This window comes from Phyllobates terribilis, unplaced genomic scaffold (genome assembly GCF_046119375.1).
Source record: "Phyllobates terribilis strain yellow unplaced genomic scaffold, ASM4611937v1 Scaffold_4__5_contigs__length_816908805, whole genome shotgun sequence".
Classification (NCBI taxonomy): domain Eukaryota; kingdom Metazoa; phylum Chordata; class Amphibia; order Anura; family Dendrobatidae; genus Phyllobates; species Phyllobates terribilis.
Genome location: NW_027362764.1, coordinates 135,810,143 through 135,824,618, shown reverse-complemented (window position 1 = coordinate 135,824,618; position 14,476 = coordinate 135,810,143). Strand labels below are relative to the sequence as shown.

Genomic DNA, 14,476 nt, shown 5'->3' with positions numbered 1-14,476 from the left:
AATCCAAAAAGTGAAACTCATATATTATATAGAGTCATTACAAACAGAGTGATCTATTTCAAGTATTTATTTCTGTTAATGTTGATGATTATGGCTTACAGCCAATGAAAACACAAAAGTCATCATCTCAGTAAATTAGAATAATTAACAAAAAAACACCTGCAAAGGCTTCCTACACGTTTAAAAAGGTCCCTTAGTCTGTTTCAGTAGGCTCCACAATCATGGGGAAGACTGCTGACTTGACAGATGTCCAGAAGGCAGTCATTGACACACTCCACAAGGTCCCAGAGTCTGGAGGAAGAGTGGAGAGGCCACAATCCAAGCTGCTTGAGGTCTAGTGTGAAGTTTCCACAATCAGCGATGGTTTGGGGAGCCATGTCATCTGCTGCTGTAGGTCCACTGTGTTTTATCAAGACCAAAATCAATGCAGCCGTCTACCAGGAAATTTAAGAGCACTTCAAGCTTCCCTCTGCCAACAAGCTTTTTGGAGATGGAAATTTCATTCTTTAGCAGGAGTTGGAACCTGTCCACACTACCAAAAGTACCAATACCTGGTTTAAAAACAACAGTATCACTGTGCTTAATTGGCCAGTAAACTCGCCTGACTGTAACCCCATAGAGAATCTATGGGGTATTGTCAAGAGGAAGATGAGAGACACCAGGCCCAACAATGCAGACGAGCTGAAGGCTGCTGTCAAACAACCTGGGCTTCCATAATACCTCAGCAGTGTGTGACATGCAGAAGTAGTGCTGTTGCTTCAAAAGCATCCAGCAACTATAAGAGTTAACACAGTCACAAGAGACAGGAAGTGTTGTGCTTCAGAAGCATCCAGCAACTAGAGGGGTTAACACAGTCACAGGAGTCAGGGAGTGTTTAGCAGAGCCCCTGGGGGATTGTGGGGAGCTTGTTTATTAGTCTGGCTGGAGCTGAAGTGAAAGGTGGTGTGTGTGAACTGTATCTCAGAGAAGCGCCCGGGAAGTGAACAGGATTCAGGTCAGGAGTGAAGCTAAACACAGGTCAGATAGACTCCCTGAACTAACAGTGCAGAGTATTATCAGGCAGAAAGATAAGGACTGGAAGGAATCGTGTCACAGGGATCATCTCCCTCATCAAACCCTCCTCCCCCCATCTCCATGCAGGATAAAGAATGCTGCGCACTATTGTGTCCTTGTGAAGGAAAAACCCGTGGTTGTGTATGCATAGAAGTGTGCTGCAAAGAGATTTAATCTGTGCTGAATTATGCTACTGAAAAGAATGACGTTACTGTGCCTGCTTTAATAGACTGTACTGTGGTGAAGCCTGTTGCTTCAAAGAGTTAAATGGTACTGGCCATACTTGATTAAACTACACTGTTCAACTGTTTATGAAGACTCTTGTCAGATGTGTCTGGTCAGCAATTGAATCTATCGTGTGCCTGAGAGAAGCTGCAGCCTATGGTCATCCTGGGTAACGGTTCCCCCAGGATTCCAAAGAATTCATGAAACCCGTCTCGCCCTATCTTAACCTAGCGGCGTGTGTGTAACATTGGTGGCCCGTGCAGGGAGTCCTGAGCGGGAATTAGCGTGTAGAGGGAGAAGAGAAAAAGTGTCTGGAAAAACAGCAGCACAGCACCTCAATTCAACTCTGCTACACCAGTTAAATGGGACCAGCCCTAAAGAAAACTCACTAGCAGCAATGGATGTGGAAATACAAATGGACAGAATTAGTGAGCTGCTTCTTCAGTTAACCTGTGAAGAATTGAGAACAGTAGCAGAACATATAAAGATGTCAGAAGAACATATTTCTAAAGCACACAACCGCAGGCAACTATTAGCTGCCATTAATGCAAAAATGGATGAGCTGGGGAGAAAGAAGCTGAAGACGTCATGGGGACGTTCCTCCAGGAGCCAACACAGTTTCCTAAAATCACCAAAATGAGTCAGCTGAAGTTGGAGACCCCGGTGGCCAGTCCAAAGATTATCATTGAGACCCTCCAGTGCCTCACCCAACAGGAAATCTTAAATCACCAACAAAAGAGAGGACCGCCAGAGCTGACTGGGAGGAAGTAATAGGAGAACTGCGAGCCGAGGTGATTGAGGTGAAAAAGTTGATTCGTTCCTGGCCAGAACCTGTATCCCTCAGACCCAGGAGTGGGTTCCAAAACAGAATATACCCGGCTTGTGAAGCATTGCATTCATCAAATCAGAGTATGGTGTGTGTCCACTGTATAAGATGTGGTGAGGAAGAACATTATGCCAAGGAGTGCCAATGGTCGCGGTCGTTTGGGTTAAAGGACAGGAGGTTGCCAGTGCAGGGCGACTGGTAACCGCGACACGGAGGAGGCCCCAGAAGCAAATCCAAATCTCCCCAAACCCCAGAACGGCGCATGAGGTAAAATGGCTGCGTCAGTACTATCCCCAAGTGTGTTCCCGTCTACAACAGCTGCAAGAGCGACAGGGGCATCAGTTACTTAATGCCCAGTGCAGAGGTCAAATGATGTACTCCTGGGAGGAGGATTCCTTGGTCAGTAAAGATATCCTCATCAGCCTAATCGGTGAAAGGTGCTTTATACAGTGCCAGCTAGATGGACATTATAATAATCATTTTTATTTTTATAGCGCCAACATATTCCACAGCACTTTACAATTTTAGGGGGGGCTTGAACAGACAAAAAGACATTACAAAATAAGCATAACTCAGATACTAAAAGGAGTGAGGGCCCTGCTCGCAAGCTTACAGTCTATAAGGAAATAGGGGGGGACACAAAAGGAAAAAATGTACAAATATTGTATAATACAGCCATAATATGCTAAATAGGGTAAGTACATAGCACTACAGGAACTGGTCGCCAGCAAGTATGTGTACAGTACAGACAGAGGCTAATCAGTGCATGGATGGTATGAACATGATTTTGAAGAAAATTTTGACATGGGCCAAACTGGGACAGTTAGACAAGTATGTTAAGGCGATAGGCCAGTCTAAAGAAATGAGTTTTTAGGGCATGCTTTAAGCTGTGGGTATTGGGAATTAATCGAATTGTCCTGGGTAGTGCATTCCAAAGAATTGGCGCAGCACGTGAGAAATCTTGGAGACGGGAGTGGGAGGTTCGGATTAAGGAGGATTTTAGTTTTAAGTCATTAGCTGGACTGAGGGCACGGGAAGGGTGGTAGACTGAGATGAGGAAGGAGATGTAGAGTGGTTCTGAACCGTGGAGAGCGTTGTGGGTAAGAGTGATAAGTTTATATTAAACTCTGTGTTGGATGGGCAACCAGTGCAATGACTGGCACAGGGAAGAGGCATCGGTGTATCAGTTGGAGAGGAATATGATCCTGGCTGTTGCATTCAGGTTGGATTGGAAAGGGGAAAGTTTAGAAAGAGGGAGTCCGATTAGTAAAGAGTTGCAATAGTCTAGACAAGAATGAATAAGAGCTAAAGTAAGAGTTTTTGCCGAGTCAAAGGTAAGAAAAGTTCTGATTCTAGAGATGTTTTTAAGGTGTAGATGACACGAGCGAGCGAGTGAGTGATTTGATGTGAGGAGTGAAGGAAAGATCTGAATCGAGTAAAAGCACTGTGGGACACAGGAGCCCAAGCGAGCCTTTTAAATGAAGAATGGAGAATGCGCTACCTGCCACATACATGCCTTTGGTCACTAAAAAACTCTTAGGACCAGTGGAACTCCACAGCAAAGCTGTCAACCAGACCAAAATCCCTTTCATAGGCTGGGTGGAAGTGACTTTCCAACTAAGGGCCACGAAGAACAGCAAGACCATTGAGCTTTAGGTACCTTTTCTCGTGACCAGTGATCAGAACGTGGCAGAGGATCCTGTCCTGGGTTATAATGTAATCAGTGAGGTCATCATGAAACACAAGTCAGGGACGCTGGTGGTGGATGCAATTACCACATCACTTGCCATACCCAACGCCGTGGTGGAAAATGTGATTCATAGAGTAAAGAAAGCACAGAATACAATGGACCTAAAAGAAGTCAACGTAGGCTGCTGCCCAACCATCATCCCTGCAAACCAAATGGTGGGGGAGAGGTGTGGAGTCTGGGTAGAACCGGGAAGAAAAGTCCAGAAAAGACTATTCGTGCCAAAAGACTTCCTCAGCACTTCTGGAAGGCCTAGTTCAAGGTGAGACTGTACTTTATGATTCCTACTGGTGGGTTTGCTTGAGTGACAGTATCGGTGATGAATTCTACGAAACAAGAAATTAGACTGGATCCAAAGACTGTGTTAGGTCTCATCGAAATAGTTAAAATGGTATATCCAGCCAGTGTGAGACCAGCCCAATGGTCTACCGTGAATTCAGTCTCCCCACCAAGGAACAGGAGTTGCCCAAGGGAGGAAATTGCATGACCCACCTCGGGGTCCTGGGATCCCACAGTACACCTGGAACACTTGTGTGCTGTAGATCGAGCGGCAGTAAAACAGATGCTGAGAGAAGAGTGTCATGCATTCTCCAAAGATGACTCGATATAGGCTGTATCCCGTCGTTGCAGTTGAAAATCAATTTGAAAGACACGACCCCAGTAACCAGAAGTTACATGTCTGTGCCGAAACCATTACACCGTGAAGTGAAAAGAGTATTTACAAGACCTAATCAACAGAGGTTGGGTCCAAAAGCCGAAGTCGTCTTATTCCTCTCCTATTGTCTGTGTTAGGAAGAAGGACGGTACGTTGAGACTCTGTTGTGATTACCTGGAACTAAACCGAAAGTCAGTACCTGATTGGCACACGATCCAAAGATTCAAGATATGCTGGATAGCCTATCAGGAAGTACCTGGTTCTCTGTCCTCAATCAGGGTAAAGCCGACCATCAAGGGTTTGTTGAAGAGTCCAGTAGACCTTTGACAGCATTCATCACACCGTGGGGGTTATATGAGTGGATCCGCATACCATTTGGGCTCAGTTCAGCTCCAGCAGAATTTCAGAGGAGCATGGAGACCTGTTTACAAGGATTGAGGGACGATATCTGCCAGCTGTACTTGGATGACAATGTGCTACACAACAAAACTTTCCGAGAGCATGTTGAACACGTGAGGACCGTATTACCGCGGTATCATCAACACAGAGTTAAGTTAACCCCAAAGAAGTGTAAACTGTTCAAAAGGCAAGTCCGATTTCTAGGGAAAATTGTGTCCGGAGAAGGATATACCATGGAGCCAGCAGAAATCGCTCCGGTACTGGCCTTAAAAGACAAGCAGCCCTCTACTGTCGGGGAGTTGAGGCCCATCTTAGGATTCCTCTCCTACTATCGTACTTACATTTGGAACTTCTCCAGGATTGCCACCCCACTATATTGCCTCTTGGGGAGGACGACAGAGTCCACAACATCCACAGAGAAAAAGAAGAACGCGGGTAGGACCGGGCTCAAAAGAAATAACGCCTTTTCGTCCCATCAGCCCATTCCCTGGACAGCAGACCACCAGGAGGTATTGGAAGAACTAGTAGACTACCTGGTAAAACCACCCATCTTGGGATATCCTGATTTCAACTTACCATTTGTTCTTCATTGTGACGCTTCTCAGGTTGGACTTTGAGCTGCCCTTTATCAGCATCAAGATGGAAAATTGAGAGTTATCGGTTACGGTTCTAGGATGTTGACAGACGCCGAGAAGAATTACGATCTACATTTCGGAAAATTGGAGTTCCTGGCATTGAAATGGGCTATCTGTGAACAGTTTAGAGATAATCTCTACTACAGCAAAGAGTTTGAGGTATACACTGACAACATCCCTTTGACCTATGTCTTCACTACAGCCAAACTGAATTCAACGGGTCAGAGATGGGTCGCTGAACTAGCTGACTTCAATTTCAGCAGCAAGTACAGGCCAGGAAAATGCAATGAGGATGCTGATGGATTGTTGAGAATGCCACTAGAGCCTGAGGAGCTCATGCAAGAATGCTCGGAGGAAGTCAGTCTGGAAGCAATTGAGCAGTACAGGCTTATCAAGAGGAAGACACACCGTTGTGGTGTCCGTTGACTGTGGAAACCACCATAAAAGCGAGAGAACAAGATCACCCCCTGTCCATTCAACAACTACCAAAAGGAAAAATCCATAGAGCACAACGGGAAGATCAGATAATTGGTAGAATACTACTTTATGTGGATCAAAATCAGTTTCCAAGTAAACGGGAGAGAGATAATGAGTCACCAGCAGTATCTGTTTTAGTTATAGAATGGACGAAGCTCTACCTCAGTGAAGACGGTTTCCTGTATTGTAAAGGAGGACAAAACCGGCAGTTGGTACTACCCAGAGTATTCTGTAGGTTGGTCTTCAAAGAACTCCATGAAAACATGGGACACCTGGGAGTGGAAAGGACAACCAACTTGATCCGTGAACGTTTCTTCTGGCCGTACATGCAGAAAGATATTGAGAGGTACATGACCAGGGAGTGTGGGTGTCTGAAAGATAAATGTCTCAGCACATCAACCCAGGCACCTATGGGAAACATCCAAACTACGTATCCGTTTGAGATCGTCTCAATAGACTTTCTACATCTTGAGACGTGCAAGGGTAGTTGCGAATACATATTGGTGGTGATGGACCATTTTACTCAATTTGCTCAAGCATATGCCACCAGCAATAAAGCGGGTCGAACAGCGGCAGAGAAGATCTTCAATGATTTTGCTTTGAGGTTTGGGTTCCCTACGAAGTTACACCACGACCAAGGAAGAGAATTTGAGAACCAGCTCTTTGCCAAGCTAAAAAAGTACAGTTGAATTTAGAAATCCAACACAACGCCCAGAGGGAAATGGACAAGTAGAACGTTTTAACCCGACATTTTTGTTGATGTTGCACACTTTAACAGCTGATGAGAAGAAAGACTGGAAGAGTTCTCTGTCAAAAGTGGTACATGCCTATAACTGTACAAAGAGCGATGCAATGGGTTACTCACACTTCTTCCTACTGTATGGACGAATGCCAAGACTGCCAATCGACATCATGTTTGATACTCCGGTGTCAGAGACTTACAAAATGTATCCGGAGTACGTTCGGATATTGAAGGAAAGGATGGCAGAGGCATACAACATAGCGTCCAAAGTGGTTACGCAAGGACAGAGCAAGAGTAAGGAGTACTATGATCGAAAATGTATGGAGCAGAATCGGCACCAGGAAGCTGGGTGCTAGTTAATAACGTAAGTGAGAAAGTTGGTCTAGGAAAACTTTGTTCGTACTGGGAAGACAAGGTGTATGTGGTCATAAGGAGGAAAGTCGATGACAGTCCAGTGTATGAAATCCAGTTGGAAACGGGAGACAAAAAAAACAGAATAGTCCATAGGAATTTACTACTACCCTGTGATTATCTCCCACCACAGCAAGACTTCCCAGAAGTAGACCGACATCGTCAGAAAACAACTAAGGGACCACCACAGACTGAAGATCCAGAGGTGGATAGTGACCTTGAAAGTTCCGATGAAGAAGAGCACATCGTTGCATTTCTTGGACCGGCAAGGAGAGGGATGTACCATCCTCAGGAGAGTGAACCAAGTCCTGAGGCTCCAGAGTTTGTCCCAAGGAGTACAGATGAAGTCCAATTCAGATCTGATGATCGAACACCGGTCCCTGAACAGACCGATCGACACTCAGGAGGAGCAGAATTACCAGACCGTGTGGAAACAGGTGATTCAAGAGCATGTGAGGAAGCACGGGAAATGAGTGCGGCGGAAGACACTCCTGTGACCGAAGAACCCGTGGTATCTGAGGAACAACCCACCAGGATAATGTCGACTGAGAAGTGAGGAGGCCCGTGATGCTAACGTATGAGCCACTTGGTGAACCAAGTCAAGTGCCAAGGACTGTCGACTGGAAACAGGTATCTCTGCCTGTATTCACCACCGAGAGGCAGTATTGTAGAAACAAAGAACTATTAAGGCCTAGTGAGAGAGAGAGCTGGTTGAAGACATGCGAAAAGCTCCAGCTGAAGAGACGCTGATTGTGTTAATTGTTTATTTCTTACAGGAATACTACAAGAAAAAGGTCATAGAATATATTGTTATCAATGTTTATAAATGTTATGCCAATTTGACAATGCCCATTTGAATATAAAGTTATACAACTTTCACCACTGTCTCAGAATTGGTCAGATTGACCAATTAAGGCGAATGTCGAGGACGACATTCAAAAAGGAGGAAAGAGTGTGACATGCAGAAGTAGTGCTGTTGCTTCAAAAGCATCTAGCAACTATAATAGTTAACACAGTCACAAGAGACAGGATGTGTTGTGCTTCAGAAGCAACCAGCAACTAGAGGGGTTAACACAGTCACAGGAGACAGGGAGTGTTTAGCAGAGCCCCAGGGGGATTGTGGGGAACTTGTTTATTAGTCTGGCTGGAGCCGAAGAGAAAGGTGGTGTGTGTGATCTGTATCTCACAGAAGCGCCCGGGAAGTGAACAGGATTCAGGTCAGGAGTGAAGCTAAACACAGGTCAGATAGACTCCCTGAACTAACAGTGCAGAGTATTATCAGGCAGAAAGATAAGGACTGGAAGGAATCGTGTCACAGGGATCATCTTCCTCATCAAACCCTCCTCCCCCATCTCCATGCAGGATAAAGAATGCTGTGCACTATTGTGTCCTTGTGAACGAAAAACCTGCGGTTGTGTATGCATAGAAGTGTGCTGCAAAGAGATTTAATCTGTGCTGAATTATGCTACTGAAGAAACTGACGTTACTGTGCCTGCTTTAATAGACTGTACTGTGGTGAAGCCTGTTGCTTCAAAGAGTTAAATGGGACTAGCCATACTTGATTAAACTCCACTGTTCAACTGTTTATGAAGACTCTTGTCAGATGTGTCTGGTCAGCAATTGAATCTATCGTGTGCACCCTCCTACATCTCCTCCCTTATCTCTATAACCCTACCCGTGCTCTCATTTCTTCAACTGATCTAAGACTAACGACTCCATAGTCTAAGCCTCCCACTTCTGTCACCAAGACATCTCTCATGCAGCACCAGTTTTCTGAAATACACTACTCCAGATGACCTGTAGATGACCTAGCTCCCACATCTTTCAGACAGTCTTATTGCCTCACTTCACTAATATAACTCTTCCCTGTTCCCCCTTTCTAAACTTTTCTCAGAATGTGGTTCCTCCTACTCATCTGTTTCCACATTCTCCATGCCCCCAATAGCACTTGGTAACTGCACTTAAACAGATACTGGTTTGCGACTGGTTTATGCAGCTTTATTTTAAAATGCCTATTTATTCTAAAGATGGCTGGACCATAGATGACAAGCACATTTTACCTATTGTCCCCCCATTTCTATATAGATTGTAAGCTTGTACGCAAGCTGGGTCCTCACTCTTCCTGTAACCTGTGAATTATAAAGAAACCTGGAGGTCTGAACTGAAACGTAAATTGATGTGCATGCAAAATAGAAACCTTACCATTTGTCAAGTGACATACTCTACAGACCAAAAGTTTGGACACACCTTCTCATTTAAAGATTTTTCTGTATTTTCATGACTATGAAAATTGTATATTCACACTGAAGGCATCAAAACTATGAATTAACACATATGGAATTATATAGTTAACAAAAAAGTGTGAAACAACTGAAAATATGTCTTATATTCTAGGTTCTTCAAAGTAGCCACCTTTTGCTTTGATGACTGCTTTGCACACTCTTGGCATTCTCTTGATGAACTTCAAGAGGTAGTCACCAGAAATGGTTTTCACTTCACAGGTGTGCCCTGTCAGGTTTAATAAGTGGGATTTCTTGCCTTATAAATGGGGTTGGGACCATCAGTTGTGCTGTGCAGAAGTCTGGTGGATACACAGCTGATAGTCCTACTGAATAGACTGTTACAATTTGTATTATGGCAAGAGAAAAGCAGCTAAGTAAAGAAAAACAAGTGGCCATCATTACTTTAAGAAATGAAGGTCAGTCAGTGCGAAAAATTGGGCAAACTTTGAAAGTGTCCCCAAGTGCAGTTGCAAAAACAATAAAGTGCTACAAAGAAACTGGCTCACATGAAGACCGCCCCAGGAAAGGAAGACCAAGAGTCACCTCTGCTTCTGAGGATAAGTTTATCCGAGTCACCAGCCTCAGAAATCGCAGGTTAACAGCAGTTCAGATTAGAGACCAGGTCAATGCCACACAGAGTTCTAGCAGCAGACACATCTCTTCAACAACTGTTAAGAGGAGACTTTGTGCAGCAGGCCTTCATGGTAAAAAAGCTGCTAGGAAACCACTGCTAAGGACAGGCAACAAGCAGAAGAGACTTGTTTGGGCTAAAGAACACAAGCAATGGACATTAGACCAGTGGAAATCTGTGCTTTGGTCTGATGAGTCCAAATTTCAGATCTTTGGTTCCAACCACCGTGTCTTTGTGTGACGCAGAAAAGGTGAACGGATGGACTCTACATGCCTGGTTCCCACCGTGAAGCATGGAGGAGGAGGTGTGATGGTGTGTGGGTGCTTTGCTGGTGACACTGTTTGGGATTTATTCAAAATTGAAGGCATACTGAACCAGCATGGCTACCACAGCATCTTGCAGCGGCATGCTATTCCATCCGGTTTGAGTTTAGTTGGACCATTATTTATTTTTCAACAGGACAATGACCCCAAACACACCTCCAGGCTGTGTAAGGGCTATTTGACCAAGGAGGAGAGTGATGGGGTGCTACGCCAGATGACCTGGCCTTCACAGTCACCAGACCTGAACACAATCGAGATGGTTTGGGGTGAGCTGGACCACAAGAGTGAAGGCAAAAGAGCCAACAAGTGCTAAGCATCTCTGGGAACTCCTTCAAGATTGTTGGAAGACCATTTCCGGTGACTACCTCTTGAAGCTCATCAAGAGAATGCCAAGAGTGTGCAAAGCAGTCATCAAAGCAAAAGGTGGCTACTTTGAAGAACCTAGAATATAAGACATATTTTCAGTTGTTTCACACTTTTTTGTTAACTATATAATTCCATATGTGTTAATTCATAGTTTTGATGCCTTCAGTGTGAATATACAATTTTCATAGTCATGAAAATACAGAAAAATCTTTAAATGAGAAGGTGTGTCCAAACTTTTGGTCTGTAGAGTATGTCACTTGACAAATGGTAAGGTTTCTAATATTAGAGTTAGGACTGTCCCATAAGGGTTGCCGTGACGTGGCGGGATAGCTTTTACATTATTTTGATCAAAATTATGTTAACTAAATACCCTTTATTATTTATTATTATTTTTGCACTGTACGATCTACCCATTTACTTCCAGTTATTTGGGTATTTTTCTTGTCTTTGGTTTTTAACTGTTGAATTATGTGTTAATTGGTAATGTCGTCAGTGTCTGTACTTGTCCCTCTTAATTCTAAAGTGCTGCAGAATATGTTGGCGCTATGGGAATAAAATTTTCATTATTAGGTCTTAAAAATGAATGACATACGAGAGCTATAAACACCTCAGATCCAAAGACAATGGATTATCCAAACGCCTTGATTTAAAGGGAATCTGTCACCCCCTGGGACGTGTATAACCTATTAATATGGGCATACAGGTTATAGAAATGTTAATCTAGTCCTACCTGTATGCCTCATATTAATGGTTTTGATGTTATGAAATATTAAATTATGACTTTATGGTAATGATTGCTCCAGGCACCGGGCTCGTAAGAAATTCCCACATCCTCTCTTCATTATAATAGTACGCCCCTCCCCTGCATGTCACAGTGTCCTGTGACATGCAGTTGCGGTGCTGTAATCCTCGCACCAGCGTATTGAACTCCCTGACCCGTCCACCATCTTCCCAGAGACCAGGACCTGTTTTACCCTATGGATGGCAGAGTGTCAGCGTGTCCCTGCCGGCGACATCCCCTGTGTTCCGCCACAGACTATAATAAGAGCAAGACTGACCCGCCCGCCATCTTCCTGGAGACCAGGCACCTGCGCAGAACATCTCAGACTAGTGTATTCCGTGATCTTCTGCGCAGGCGCTGGCAGTGACATGCTGACACTCTGCCGGCGCCTGGATTAGGGGTTCAAGATTTTATCTGAGTGGTGCTGGTAGAGCTCTGGTATACTGGGGAACACTGACCCTGTATTTTGGGAATGATCATTGGTAAAATGATCAACTTATACCAATGTAATTGTCTGTTATGTTCCTAAATTGTAGAAGTTCACTTTGGCTAAATCACCCATTCATCTATACTGGTCAAACTGCTTCTTTGTATTCAAGACAATACCACAAGACTATTTTTAGACCATTATCAGTGGTGAATAAAAAATTATCCTTTTCAGGAGAGATCCCTGACCTGTTTAATGAAGAAGAATTGGACACCATTTTATCTGGTATTCGCAATGAGGTGCGAGGACTTGGATTGGAGGACTCAAAGGAAAATTGCTGGAAGTTCTTCCTGGAGAGAGTCAGACTTCAGCTTAAAGTAAGGCTGGGATTTATATATATTGTTGTTAAATTGTTTTGTGTATAGTTTTTGCAGCTTTTGTGGCAAAACAACAACATATTTGTATTGTGTAATCTCAAGCAGTTAAGGACCTTTGACAAGAGACCTACTCCCTCCACGAAACCAACGTGACTTTCGGGGCGAAGGTAGTCTCTGTTCTCACTGTTTGCCAGGTAATCTACTTACAATGCGCACTGACAGTGCTGTCTGTTGACAGCGAGGGAGCGCACTGTCACTGTGCACTGAGAAGGATATTGCACAGTGACATGGGAGCTCGTACTGAGCATATGTCGCAATTAACATCTGACGCATAGTAGGTAGAGCAGGGACTAGCCCAGCCCCTGAAACAGATGACGCTTCTTTCAGGATGGAGACAGAGGCTGAGGCAGTGATTACCACCTCTGCTCCCTGATTATGTCTTATTTGAGTATCCCAGCATGCATTGGGGTTCTCAAATGAAGCGTCATCAAAACGGAAATAGATGAAAAAAATAAAATAAAGCAGTTATATTAGAGGAAAGGGGAGTGACTTTTCAATTAAACCATCTTAGAAAAACAATTATATTATTAGACTAAATAGATAGACATTTAGGATGTATATCAATATTAATTTCAGACCAACCCTTTAATATCTATAAATACCTTAATACAAAAATACTAAAACAACATATTTGCCGTAGAGCTAAATATTTATATAGTTAATCATATTGTCACAGTGTCCCATCTTGTGTGGAGGTGACAATCTGACATTGCAGGCACCATTGTACCTTGATTTATGAAAGCTTCTAATTTTATCTCAAGTCGGAAAGTGTCTCTTAATCCTGTTAGTTGATTTATCAAAATGTCTCATGTAAAGAATCATCCTGATGAATCAATGTCTTAGAGTAACGCAGGATTAAGTGTTCAGTTTGTCAGGAGCTGTAGCAGCAGAGGTTGTATTTCTACTTGTCATTAATGTCACTTAATAGCAGAAAATATCATGAATACACCACATGGGACCTTTCCTGGCTTCAAAGAATTTTAGTACTAAGGAATGTGGATCACAATTATTGGCAGACCAATGAGTATGGTAAATGAGGCTAAACCAGGCTATTTACCGCAATGATATAAGACTTGAATAGATTGCTGGACATGTGGAGAACTACAGGCAAGATTAAAAAACATGATTGGCTCACAACAAAATCTTGTCTTACAGTGAAAATAATCTTATGAAAATCAAAACAGAAAGCACTAACTAGCCCCTCTTTTACCCATCTTTGAGCTTTGCAGTTGAGTTAATTACTGCCCTCCATTTCTAACTTCAGCCAATATTTTATAAAGTTAGCAGAAATGAATTTATGAAGATGGAATTATTTATATTAATGTAATAAAGACCTCAGTAGCAAAGATTTATTAAAGGAGTTGTCCCATCGACAACATATTGCACCTACCCGCAGGATAAAGGGTTTAATTGCTGACTAGCCAGCTACTGGGACACCACCAATAACGAGAAAGGGGGTCCCAAAGTTCCTCTGTAAGAATGAAGCAGTATTGAGCATGTGTGATCACAGTTCCATTCACGTTCTATAAGGTTGGTGGTCGCACATGTTTACTACCGCTCTATTCACATGTGGAACATAGGCCCTCCATTTCTCTGTTTTTATTGATATTTTATGTTTTGATAAAAAATACATATAATTTTTATGTAAATAATGCATAGCTAGACTTAATTTTTTTACACTTATAAATATACACGCTTTCCAAAAAGAAATAAATTATCATTTGCTGCCTGTAAAAAACTTGACTTTCCAGCAGGTTGCAACAGTTACTGATTGATAAGATCAAAACAGTTCTGAACAGTAACTGTTTTAATGCTGCAGACAGTGCTCCTTTAGGCTGCGTGCCCACGATGCAGAAATGAAGCAGAAATTTTCCTGAGCATTTCTGCATCTCCTTGGCAGAAAAACGCATGCGGTTTTTACATGCGTTTTTGACGCTTTTTATGCGTTTTTGCATGCGGATTTGCCATGCGTTTTTCCAATGCATTGTATAGGCAAATCCGCATGCGGAAACAAACAAGAATTGATCATGTCCAGATTTTTTCTGCAGGTAAAATAAGC

At 43.2% G+C, this 14,476-nt stretch overlaps 1 protein-coding gene and 1 long non-coding RNA gene across 2 annotated transcripts in view; one reads left to right on the top strand and one right to left on the bottom strand.

Moving 5' to 3' along the window:
* DNAH11 (dynein axonemal heavy chain 11) overlaps positions 1-14,476 on the top strand; it is a 481,578-nt gene that overhangs the window by 301,603 nt on the left and 165,499 nt on the right. The window contains exon 55 of the mRNA XM_073677778.1: positions 12,215-12,357. Within this exon, the coding sequence (XP_073533879.1) occupies positions 12,215-12,357 (143 nt within the window). The remainder of the gene's footprint in view (positions 1-12,214; positions 12,358-14,476) is intronic.
* Positions 1-14,476, bottom strand: part of LOC141265116 (uncharacterized) — a 213,289-nt gene that overhangs the window by 36,384 nt on the left and 162,429 nt on the right. The gene's annotated exons all lie outside the window — the stretch shown is intronic.